Source organism: Bombus terrestris, chromosome 12 (assembly GCF_910591885.1).
Source record: "Bombus terrestris chromosome 12, iyBomTerr1.2, whole genome shotgun sequence".
NCBI lineage: Eukaryota > Metazoa > Arthropoda > Insecta > Hymenoptera > Apidae > Bombus > Bombus terrestris.
The window spans coordinates 8,119,463-8,130,481 of record NC_063280.1 but is presented as its reverse complement, the minus strand read 5'-3'; the positions used below and the strand labels follow the sequence as shown (position 1 = coordinate 8,130,481).

Sequence of the window (11,019 nt, the reverse complement as noted above, 5' to 3'; positions counted from 1 at the left end):
GTATATTGTTCCATATATTTCATAATCTGCTTTTTATTCTTTCAAATATCTCCTTAGTATTTCCCTTCCTCTTTAATTCTTTTTCCGTTATCTTTGCTTCGTTCTAACAACGACACGTTCGTTTCTTATCAGAATATACGGTACACATTTGAAACCAACACACGTCGCTTCTAACGCGTATTACTAAATGCGGATTATCGTGACTTACGATTTCACGCGGCGTCTTTTCGTCTGCAGAGTGCAAACCTTTCGTCTCTAATGGAAAGAGAAGAAACGAAAATAGTTGTGAGTATTGGAGGATTATTCCACGCTATCTGCTTTCACCTTTTCACGATCGGCGACGAGGACGGGAGACCGCGTATGACGCATATCTACGTTAGGTTCCGTGCAGTACGAGAAAATTTTAGAAGGCTTCTCGTTTGGCTAGATAATGTACAGCGGTTGTCCCAGTTTTCTATGCCGACGATAAGATTTTCGTGCTCTGTAATAAGATATGGCCGTTTAATGTACGAAGCGAATCATCCATCGCCAACGAGAGCGTCGATCGCTGTTTATCCTCGACCAAATGATTGTCACTTCTGATATACTAATATACAGCTTATGAATTTTTATGCATTTCTAGGAAATTTAAAGAATGCACATAGTACGCGAAAATCTGCACTTAATCCTGATTCAGCTCAATTTCCGGTCGACAACGGTCGTCAATCATCGCGAAGTTTCATCTAAATATCTAAAAAATAATAGAAATTTAGAAAACTTTAGAAACTTTAGAAAACGTTAAACCTTCTCGTTCACTCGTTATTTCTTTTTAATAAGTTGTTGGTGACTTAATAAGTCCTTTTACTAATAAATGAAAGGCTTGGAAAAATACGGCATCTCGTACGTAGAAATATAAAAAAAGGTCTCTAATATCCTTCTGCTGTTTCCGATTGTTAAAAATATCCGTATAAAAATAAGCGGTTCGTTATGTATGAATAATGTCGAATGGAGCAAATCGTCGACGCAAAAAGTTCGTATAAATCCTAGAATTTTATGCGTTATAAATCCGCCAAACCGAAGTTTCCTTTCACCGACGAGACATTTAGTCATATGTACTATATCTTAGATAGTGCACCGTGCACTTAAGCGAATATATGTAAGCACATTAACGACGAAATGAGAGATTTGACAGGTGTTTGTACATTTCTGTGCATATATGCACTGGTATAATTTAACTAGATCGGAACGTTATTCACATATGCGTTACGATGCAACGATATCCGGTTACGGAACTCTAAAACAATTACATCATCCGTATATCCGGCACGAAAGCACCTTTATGTGTTCCTCGTAGCGCAATATCAAAGGAAATTATAAAAATCCAGTTTTCCCCTTAGTTTCGAAATAGCAAAATAACAGGACATCTGATTTCTATAGAAATTTTTATACGAATTCTATTGTATATCGTTGTATACGCTACTGCTACAATTACCGCAATATTTGAATTAGAGCGATTTCGAAATTACTTAGGATCGCAAAGCAAGTCGTCTTGTTTTCCTCGCGATATAATGTTACAATAGAGACCGCAGGCGTGATCGGGGTCCACTTAATAAATCGTAATCAACAATACGATCTGGTTCGATTCTTTAGCTCAACCTTCGACAACAGCCACCTTCTCTGGAATACTTGAGAGCGCATTGTCGATGTTACTAAACCTCGCAGCAGATAACCGGTTGCAACACGAGTTGAACCTGACATTCCGGATTTACGACAATGTTTCGCACCACCATGGATGACTATAGCGACTCAGGCAGCCGATGCGTTTTTTCTTTAAGAAAAAAATGTTACATATTATTACTTAATCACAGACTAAAAAACGAATGGAAATTTTCAACGAAATGCGAGTACATGTACTACGTCTAGCATGTAATTGTCCTCAAATGAAAATATCTATCGAAAATTCTTATTTGACGAATCGTCGCTGACGCGATAAACAGAGATATGTAGATACATATGCAAAATCATTTTTTTTGCGACTATGACTAAAACATTGCAACATGGGTAAGAAATTGTTTTATCCGTTTGAAGTATTACAAACAGTACACTTACTTTGGATATTTTATATACTTTTGAGTATTATGCGTATTCTATATGCATCCTGGCGTCTGTAAATTTGTCCAAATTTTTCCAAAAAACGCATATAAATTCGTAGTCTACCGATAAATATTTCAATAAATCGAAGAGGAGAACTCCCACTCCCAAATCGAAAGTAAACGACGTAGATCTATATAAGTGACACGATTGAAAGTGTTACGGCTCTTTTTCCTCAATTTCTGATAAATATGAAGATCATTTTGAACAGAGACGTTCCTCCCGCGTGTGATTCTCGTAAGGATGGTGTTAATGCAATTCTGTGGATCTTTCTCAGTTCTTCCAGAAACGTCCGTTATCAGCTACGAGAAGAAATCGTTGACGTCATTCTCTTTTTCGAAATTTGTATTTATTCGACGTCTTCGTCGAGAAATTTATACGACACGCAAGAAAGAAAATACAACGTGTGGGTGTTAAAAGAAGGCGACACTAAAGATATATGGTAGTGGGGCGGGAGACTATACACGTCTGCACACATTGTTATTACACCGAGCTTTATTTAAGGAAGTGAGAGACTTCGTGGCAGTATATGATAAAACACGTACAGGTTTCCGCTGCAGAGCTCTTCAAGCGACGAACTGCTGCTCAGTCTCGCTGACGGGTCAATATCAAAATCTCTCAGCTCCTATCATTCTTCGGGGACCTTCGTAAAAAGAAAGCTAAAAGAAATTCTAAAAGCTAATACGAAGGTCCGAAGCACTCCTTACGATGTAAGAATTCTTTGATAATTCACAGAATACGAAAATTACGAATATTAAAAAAAGCTATGAAAATATTATCATTATTGAACGCTCGAAGTAGAACCCTTGGAAAGAAAATGGTCCTACAGTAAAAAAAAAAAAAAAAAGGAAAAAAGAAAAACTGACGTGTTTCATGTGAAATTAAAAATTCCGATGGAAGATACTATTTTTCCAATCAGCATGATACCTTCAATACGTCATCCAACTACCGGGATTGTTTTCACAACTGTTCACCACGGTATATAATTGACGAATCGTGAAAACGTCCATCAATGCAGGTCGCTCCATCGACGATGAAGATATTCGTCGCCTGTTTCGTCATCTGGACGTTGATAAACCGAGAAATCGTACTCGCGAGCAGTGTCGAAGCACAGAATCAGGAAAATGATGGCCAAGTAGAGAACGTGGAACACATACTGCCGACTACGTTGGACGGTTTTTCGTACAAGAGCGATGGAAAGACAGGGGAACGAGTCGAGGCAGAGTCGTCATCGAGCAAAGAGACATTCGCGTCGAGTTTCTCCTCTTCGTCCGCGCGAACATCGTCGAAAAACGCGGCGTCATCGGCAGCGCTTTTGTCGGCGTTGAATGAGAAACTCGACATCGGCGAAGAGAAAGCGTCGTCAAAATTAAGAAGTGAACCTTCCAGCGAAGTTCTGATCGCCGATGGATCGCTTTCCAAGGAGAAATCTATCGGAGCTGAGATCAGCGAGGAATCGAGTTCTAAAGTCGAATCCAATTGGGAGAGCGTCAAGGAGGAATCGAACAGCGACGAACAGAACCGAATTGTTAAGACGTACGTGAAGAAAGGGCCGGTTAAGACCTGGAGCTGGAGCAGCGTGGGCAATGAGTCGCAGAGTTCCTCCAGCGAGGAAATTAAGCTTCTTAAAGAAGAAAAGTCAAAGGCGGAAGCTAGGGTCAAGTTGGAAGCGGAGGCACGAGCGAAGGCCGAGGCGGAGGCAGCGGAAGCTCGAAAGTTGTTGAAGTCCCAATTGAATGCCCTGAAACAGGCGCAAGCTAAAGCTCAGGCAGAAGCAGAGGCTCGAGCACAGGCAGAAGCATTGGCCGCGTCGGAATCCAAGGCTTTGGCTTCCGCTCGAGCAATAGCTAAGGCCAGTACCGAGGAAGCTGCACTGGCACAGGCGCAGGCGAAGGCAGAGCAACAAGCTCGTTCCGTACTGCAGACTAAACTCATTTCCATCCTCGACACGCGTAGTCATACCAACGTCGAAGAGGAAATCGTAATCACGGAAGAACTGAAGGAAAAGGCGAAGGCCTCGGTGGAAGCTTCTGTAGCCGCGAGCGTAGCTGCCAAAGAAGCTGCTAAATCGATCAGGATCGCGGCTATGTCTCGAACGAACGCCGCCCTTAAGGCTTTGTCGGCTCAGAAGGCCACCGTTATCCAGGCAATCGCTTCCGCCAACGCTAGAGCCGCGGCTAGCGCTTTGAGCGCCGCCCTCGAACAGGCTATAGTTTCTTCGAGAGCTGCGGCTTCTTTGCAAACGGAAGCTTACGCCATAGCTCATAAAGTCGTACAGGCAGCTATGGCTGAAGGTGCTGCCTTGGACTATGCGAAATACAGAGCTGAAATACGCGAGAAAGCGATCGCGAAGGCGAAAGCCTCCGCGGAAGCGGCTGCCACTGCTGCTGCCGCTGCAGCTGCTGCTTCTAATCAATTGGCAAGTTCACAGGCGAATAATCTGAATGCTGCTACCAACCTAGCTACTGCCCAAGCAACTGCGATTTCTAGAGTGGAAACTGCGTTGTTGGAAATAAATGCAGCGGCCAAGGAGGAGGCGGCCGCCATGGCGAGAGCAGATGTTGAAAGTGCTGCTCTTGAAGCTGCAACCGCGGCTCAAGCGAGTGCGCTTCAAGGTGTAAGGAGCGGAATTGTGATAGGATTGGGTTCGTCCGCTACCAAGCTTAACGAGCAACAGGCTGTAGCATTGTGGGATGCAGCCGCCGAAGATGGGAAGAACCTAAAGATAACAGAGATATAAGAAGTAGCAAAAAGTTGGGATAGATGTAAAGGAGAGCGATGATATTTTGATTTCTTTAGAGGAGCAATATGAAAAGTTATAAATATAACGTTGTAGCAATGTAGATTTTGTCTTTTATTCCCTTTGTCTCCTTTAAATTCCTTTGATTTCGTCCTCTCTTTTATAGAATTTATATAGAAGTCCATATATTACGGATAGAAGCATAAAGAGCGAAATTATTGTATATATTTTGATGTATGTTTTCTGATTTTTTAATTTTGTCAATAAAGCGTGTTACTATGACGATGCGGTAATCTATTTTACTTGCTGACCTATATGTGTGTTTTTTTTGTACGAAAATATGAAACAAAATTTAACGTACAGATTTCTTGTAACATACGTAGATTTCTTAAGCTCAATTGCCTGTATGGAATAAAGAATTACCTATGTCTCGAATAGCATACTTTCTCTGTATTAAATCGTACTTTGCGATTGAACAAAAATTTTACAATTGGGTACTGATGTAACAGTATAATATATGAACATTATATGAATTGTTATATAATTTATTAGAATAAACGCATGAAATTAGTAAATAAATGCAAAAACGTCATTCTCCAACGTACCATTTTAGAATAATCACTTAAAGTGCAAAAGAATTAGTATTATTAAAATATCTACGTATCTTTATCCCTGATTACGATTTTTATATATATTTAATTCTGTCTTCATAGTTAAATTTTATTTTTACCACGATTCGTACATCTGGAACATTTCAAATAACATAACTTTTCACTATTCATCACCTGTATCAGTGAATAAAAAAATACATAAAATAGTCCAAGAAAACAATACCGGTTCTAAATATTTCAAAGTTAAAACATAATTCTTCATTCTCCTAAATATTTCTCTAACCAGAAACAATATAAACATAAGAAAACAACGAAAACAAGCGACCTTGATACTGAAAAATAAAGATAGCACGAAAATCGTCATTTGAAGATCGTCAAAATTTAGTTACCTAAATTCGCCGATCGTCCAACACTTCCGTTCTGTGTTCTCTACTGATAACGCTACTTGATCAAACACCTCCAAACTTGCAAGGAAAACATTTCGGAAACCAACTCCAGAGCACAACCTGAAACAATATTTTTAATCTCGCTTAGTCAGACAGGCGAGCCATTATTTTCACAATTGTCCGCGGCGCTATAAATCCGTCCATCCTTGCACAGCCGGTATCAATCCGCGAAGCGTCGTCGAACATGAAGATTCCAGCACTGCTCGTAACGTGCCTCTACCTTTGGGGCTTCGCGTCCGCCGGCCAGAGCTCACCTCTGCTCGAGATCGTGCAGGGTAGCGCGTCGGCCACCGCATCCACCGCTGTGACCGCTAGATCCGGACTTCGTGCCGGTCAGGTAGCCGTGGCCTCGCAGAAGGATGCCACACTTCAGGCAGATGCCTCAGCGGCCGCCGCGGCCGCTGCACGCGCTTCCGCCGACCAGTCGGCCAGTCTAGCCCAACAGTCGGCGTCTTTGCAGTCCAAAGCTGCCGCCAGAGCAAAATCAGCCGAGGAGTCAGCGGCAGCTACGGCCAAAGCCGAGTTGCAGGCAGAATCCATTGCTGCATCTGCCAGTTCCAATGCCAGAGAGGCTGCAGCGTCCGCAAAAGCCTCCGCATCCGCGATGTCATCGGCTGCCGTGCAGGCGAAACTCGCTGAAAAGACGGCCAAGAATCAAGCTCTGGCTTCCGAAGAAGCCAAACTCAAGGCTGCCGCCGCTGCCAGCGCAGCAGCAGCAGCCAGCGCCGCCGCCGAGGCAGCCCTGAAAGCTGAGAGAATAGCGGAAGAAGCCATCGCCAAGGCGGCCGCTGCCAAAGCAGCCGCCAGAGCCGCTGCAGCCGCGTTAAACTCCGCGAAGGAAGCCGCCACGAGCAGCGCAAGGAGCGCCGCCGAAGCCGAAGCTAAGAGCGAAGTCGCTATACTGATCAGCGAACTCGACAAGAAGAGCAGGGAAGTCGCCGCTTCCGCGTCCGCCAAGGCACGCGCTGCTGCTGCGGCTAGCTCCAGAAACGCAGAAACGGCTGTTATCGGAGCTAACATCAATGTGGCCAAAGAGGTCTTGGCGATTCCCATCGAGCCAAAGAAACTTCCGGAGCCAGAGCTGGCGTTGAAAGAAGAGAATGTCGCGGTCGCGAGCTCAGAGAGTGAAGTGAAGGTAGAAACGAGCAGCGAAGCATGGTCAATTTAAGGGATGACTGGATGCAGTACCAAGGAACGCGTTTCGTTCGAGAATAATGTTTGGTCGATGTAGGATGTATTCGATGTTTCCGGAGGAAATTCACGTATCAATGTTGCCTATAGTCAGACAGAGATTGTAATAATGAAAATAAATTGGTTTAGCATATACGTAGGTCTGTGGTGTTATTCCTTGCGTTGCCTTCTTTGCTCTTTTCTAGCGGAATGGGAAATTAAGATGGATACATAAATTCATTTAGTTTCGTACTTTGGAATTTTTAATTAAAGTTGTACTCTATCCTGTTTGCAACTATGCCCGGCGTATTTGAATAAAGAAACTATTGCCAGTAATAGGAAACTCTTCTTCTTTTATTTTATATTTTTATAAACCTTTTTTCGACTGACTAGAGTGGAGTTGATTTGCAGCGAATAAATAAGATGTAATATTGGAACAGTCGACATGGATGATCGTCATTCAGTTTAAAGATCATTTTAAAATAATTTTTTTGAAAAGTAAATTAAATACTGTTAGTAAAATACAGGGTCGATACAGAAAACAAGAAATATATGAAAGCGATGACGTTGATCGGTATTATAAAGTACCGTCAACACGCATACTATTTTTATGAAATTATATGCTTATACAATTATTGATAATATCATTATAACGCTGTAAAATTTTCAACAAATTTAATAATATTAATATAAGAAGAAAAATACATTAATTATATGATTTATTCAACTGAACTTCGGATTTCGTTGTATGATTGTATTATATATTATCCTCTTTCTTTAAGATGATTATCCTTATAGAACACAGTCCAACGTATATAGTAAAATAAAAACTATGAAAGAGATTTATTTCTATTTTAAAACTGAATCGAAAATGTCCTTACCAAAGTTCTGTATCATTGAACTTTCACAATTTTCCATTCCTACATTATTGTAAATTTTCATAATACATTTAAGTTCATTACATTATATTATCGTCTCAACACATTTGTTTCAATGCTGGATAAGTAAAAAATGGCTTTTACTGTGACCAATTGTCATAATAATGTCACTATTGGAATAAAGATATTGTTCGCATTATTTGCTCATTTGCTCATAATGTTTACCCGCTTTCCGCTACTGTAGACTTTGATCGTATCGATTAAAGAAATTCATTGTCAACATGAAATCGCAAACGTGCGAAATTTCTATTAGCAGAACTAGCCTGAGTCAGTGGTAATTTAACTCCCTGCCTAATCGAGCAACAAGACTCGAGGATTCGTTCAAATATTTGAATACTTCAGCGATAGCTTAAGAAAGACTCCTTTGAAAATTTCAGCTTACTCTAAACTATTTCGTAAGAGCACATATTTGCAAAAAAAGAGGAACAACATAGATGCTAAAACTATGACCACCAAACTACCATAACTCTATCAATTCGTTTCTGTTCTTTTCCCCCAATTCTTCTAAAATTCCTTCTTCTCCCACTCTTCAAGGAAACGCTCCCGAAAGGTGCAAGAGGTGGCAAGATAAAAATATTTAACTATAAACAATCACTACACCTAAATAAACGTGTCTTAATAATATGCAACACCAGCACGGAACATCCTCTCCTCCAGTAACCCGTTGAAACAATATTTTAGGGGGGCGTCAGAACAGACGTGAATTTCATGTAAAACACCTGCTGTTTTTACAATTGTCCGGACATCAGTATATAACCGCGAATGCTGTCCGGAATTGGCATCAATCAGCGAAGCTGCGTCAAACATGAAGATTCCAGCAATACTGGTTACGTCTCTGCTGGTCTGGGGTGGTCTGGCCGAGGGCCACGTGGTGAAGCGCGACAAGGAGCTCAAGGCCCCGGCTTTACCGGAACTACTCGGTGATGGGTCTGACACGCTCGGTGCCTCGATGGAGAACGGGATCAAAGTCGCCAGAGCATCGCAGAATGTGGGTCTGAGAACAGAGTTGAATGCAGCCGCGCGGGCTGCAGCCGCTGCTGCGACCAAGCAGGCCAAAGACACAGAGGCCGCGGAAGCTGGAGCGGCCGCTGCGATTGCCATCGCTATCGCCAAGCGTGAAGAAGCTATCAAAGCGAGCGAATTAGCCAGCAAGTTGTTGACAGCCGCGGCTGGGTCCAGCGAAGCTGCCGTGTCAGCGACGGTGAGGGCGGCGCAATTGACGGCCGCAGCTAGCGCAGCTGCCAAAGCTTCTGCATCCGCCTCTGAGGCTTCTGCCGAAGCCCAGGTGAGGGCCAACGCCGAAGCAAACATCGCCAAGAAAGCTTCGGCAGCTGAAGCAAAAGCCGCAGCCGAAGCCCAGGTTAAGGCGGAACTCGCCAAGAAAGCGGCTGCCGGTTTCTTAGCTAAGGCTAGACTAGCGGCCAGCGCCGAATCCGAGGCCACTAAACTCGCAGCCGAAGCGGAAGTAGCACTGGCTAAGGCCAGAGTCGCCGTCGACCAGTCGCAGAGCGCACAGGCAACCGCTACCGCTCAAGCTGCCACAGCCGTTCAGTTGCAGTCTCAAGCAGCTAACGCGGAAGCCTCCGCTGTAGCACAGGCTGAAACTCTGCTGGTCACGGCGGAAGCCGTCTCTGCCGCGGAAGCCGAAGCCGCGACCAAAGCTACCAGTTGGGCGAAGAATGTCATCAACGAGAAAAAGTTACGTTTAGCGAAGATCGATTAAACGAGAGACAAGACAATTGGTAGATGGTTAAGCCAGAGCAAAGGTCAAGAAACGAAAGACACTGTCGAATGGACAAACGCGACTATCTTTGATAATTTGGTTAAACATGATGACTACTGGCGGAATTATATGAAGGCAGATAATGATTAGCACAACTGAGATTCGTCCGTGTATTGTTTTAGTGGAAATAAATTGTCGTAGCAACCCGAAATCTTTGCGAATGCTTTCTTCCTTCCCTGATTACAAGTTCTCCTCCTATATTTTGATTCTCTTTCATTTGTTTTATATTACAATGAAACGCTATATAATAGAAGTATCTGAATCTTTCTTCTTTGATTAGTTTTTCATAAACCCTATTGTTTGAAAGAAATTAATTAAATACGATGAAACAATTTAACGTAGTTTCATAATATATGTATTACATAAGTATATGAGGAAGTTTGAACGATAATTATCACGTAATTACATTTGAACATGGTGAAAACAAAGACTTTCCTCGCATAATTTTTTTAAATTCTACACCAAATTCACAATGGATGGATTCGTTCCATCGAATTTTTTAATTTTTATATGAAACAAGACTGCGAAGAATACGATCTTACGTATTTTATCTTACGTATCTTATTTTCCCAAGGAATTTAAGACATTATTTGTAACATGTCACTGTTGTTCAAGAGAAGATGTAAAAATAGAAAGATATAAATAAAATGTTTAAAAAATGAATAATAAACTACTATGTTACTTTATACAGAAATAATCCTGTTGATGTCGGTTTGATTAATTAATTAATTTAATTAATTGACTAATTAAAGCTAGATTAGACTTTTACCCTCGATATACTTTTTGAAATAAATGTGTATAAAATGTATAAGATGAATGTATAAAAATGTACACGACATGTAGATACAAGTATATACTACTTATAATAATAATTATTGCAATTGTTGATCTATACATCAAAATATTAAAACAAGTCTAAACTGAACAAATCTAAACTATAAGACGTTTCAAACTGTTTTAGTCTGCCATAGCTAATTTACTATGCTAATTTTAAAGTACTGTTCAAGATCTTATGAGCATATGGCTACTGACGTAATTTCGAAAGAAATGTCTCTATTGGATTTAAAAATTACTTTCATTGATAAGCTACCAAATTAAATTATCTTGTGTATACAATACGCTTTAATACCCCAAAATTCAAAATATATACATTGTCGATAAATAATATTGAACATTGAATCCCAAAATTTGTCTTCAAGTA

At 41.3% G+C, this 11,019-nt stretch overlaps 3 protein-coding genes across 4 annotated transcripts; all 3 read left to right on the top strand.

Moving 5' to 3' along the window:
* The first annotated feature begins 94 nt into the window (after positions 1 to 94).
* Positions 95 to 10,059, top strand: F2 (silk fibroin 2). Of its 2 annotated transcripts, none has more exons than XM_048410654.1 (2): positions 95 to 285; positions 8,717 to 10,059. In XM_048410654.1, exon 2 carries the CDS (start codon positions 8,841 to 8,843, stop codon positions 9,756 to 9,758), a length of 918 nt encoding a protein of 305 aa, XP_048266611.1. In that variant the 5' UTR covers positions 95 to 285; positions 8,717 to 8,840; the 3' UTR covers positions 9,759 to 10,059.
* On the top strand, positions 285 to 4,973 carry LOC105666352 (nuclease SbcCD subunit C). The gene has a single exon (XM_020866018.2). It carries the CDS (start codon positions 3,143 to 3,145, stop codon positions 4,868 to 4,870), a length of 1,728 nt encoding a protein of 575 aa, XP_020721677.2. The 5' UTR covers positions 285 to 3,142; the 3' UTR covers positions 4,871 to 4,973.
* On the top strand, positions 6,112 to 7,095 carry F1 (silk fibroin 1). The gene has a single exon (NM_001280904.1). It carries the CDS (start codon positions 6,112 to 6,114, stop codon positions 7,093 to 7,095), a length of 984 nt encoding a protein of 327 aa, NP_001267833.1.
* Positions 10,060 to 11,019: the final 960 nt, after the last annotated feature.